The sequence below is a fragment of the Eimeria mitis genome, genomic scaffold (assembly GCF_000499745.2).
Source record: "Eimeria mitis Houghton genomic scaffold, Emh_scaff3427, whole genome shotgun sequence".
NCBI classification, from domain to species: domain Eukaryota; phylum Apicomplexa; class Conoidasida; order Eucoccidiorida; family Eimeriidae; genus Eimeria; species Eimeria mitis.
This window is the reverse complement of record NW_013571770.1, coordinates 2112-2682: the sequence shown is the minus strand read 5'-3', so window position 1 is coordinate 2682 and position 571 is coordinate 2112. Positions and strand designations below refer to the sequence as shown.

The 571-nt window shown below is 52.4% G+C and overlaps 1 protein-coding gene across 1 annotated transcript in view; it reads left to right on the top strand.

Moving 5' to 3' along the window:
* Positions 1-571, top strand: part of EMH_0065930 (uncharacterized protein) — a gene marked incomplete at both ends in the record, with an annotated part of 2871 nt that overhangs the window by 1805 nt on the left and 495 nt on the right. The window contains 2 exons of the mRNA XM_013498451.1: positions 3-31; positions 246-433. Coding sequence (XP_013353905.1) covers positions 3-31; positions 246-433 — 217 coding nt within the window. The remainder of the gene's footprint in view (positions 1-2; positions 32-245; positions 434-571) is intronic.

Below are 571 nucleotides of genomic sequence, written 5' to 3'. Positions count from 1 at the left end.
TTCCAAAAGGCAACGATCATTTTCTTGCAAGGTACGTTCGCGCTACCTAAGGACAATGCTTCCATGTTATTGCCGAAACCAACCAAGACGGGCTTTTTGCCTGCTTTCTCCGTCGTGTTGAAAAACTGGCGTGGGATCAACCGGCTGTAATACCAAGGGGTGGCTTGTACGCAGCTTGTAGGCCCGTAGACGAGAACGGCACTTTGTGAATGTCATTTTTGTCTTCGTCCGATATTTCTTTTCAGCTGTATGGATTTGAGCGCGCGAAGAAGATGTGCGAGTGGTCGCGGAACTTTGTATTACGCACGGCCCGACTGCCGACAGGAGACGAAACAAAGGAGGCCATCGGGCAACTGATGGGCTACACGGTCCAGACGAACGACACTGACGAAGCCATCCCCCATTATGCTGGCTGGTTGTATGCATATCCACCGTCTGGGACTGGACCAACGCGTGGGCTTGGGACAGAAAGTGACCCCGTCCCTGCTAGCACGCAGCAGACGCCCCCAGATAGCAGTTCACGAAGAGAAAAATTCTCTCAACATCTTCCGAAGCATAATGCTGGAGCGTG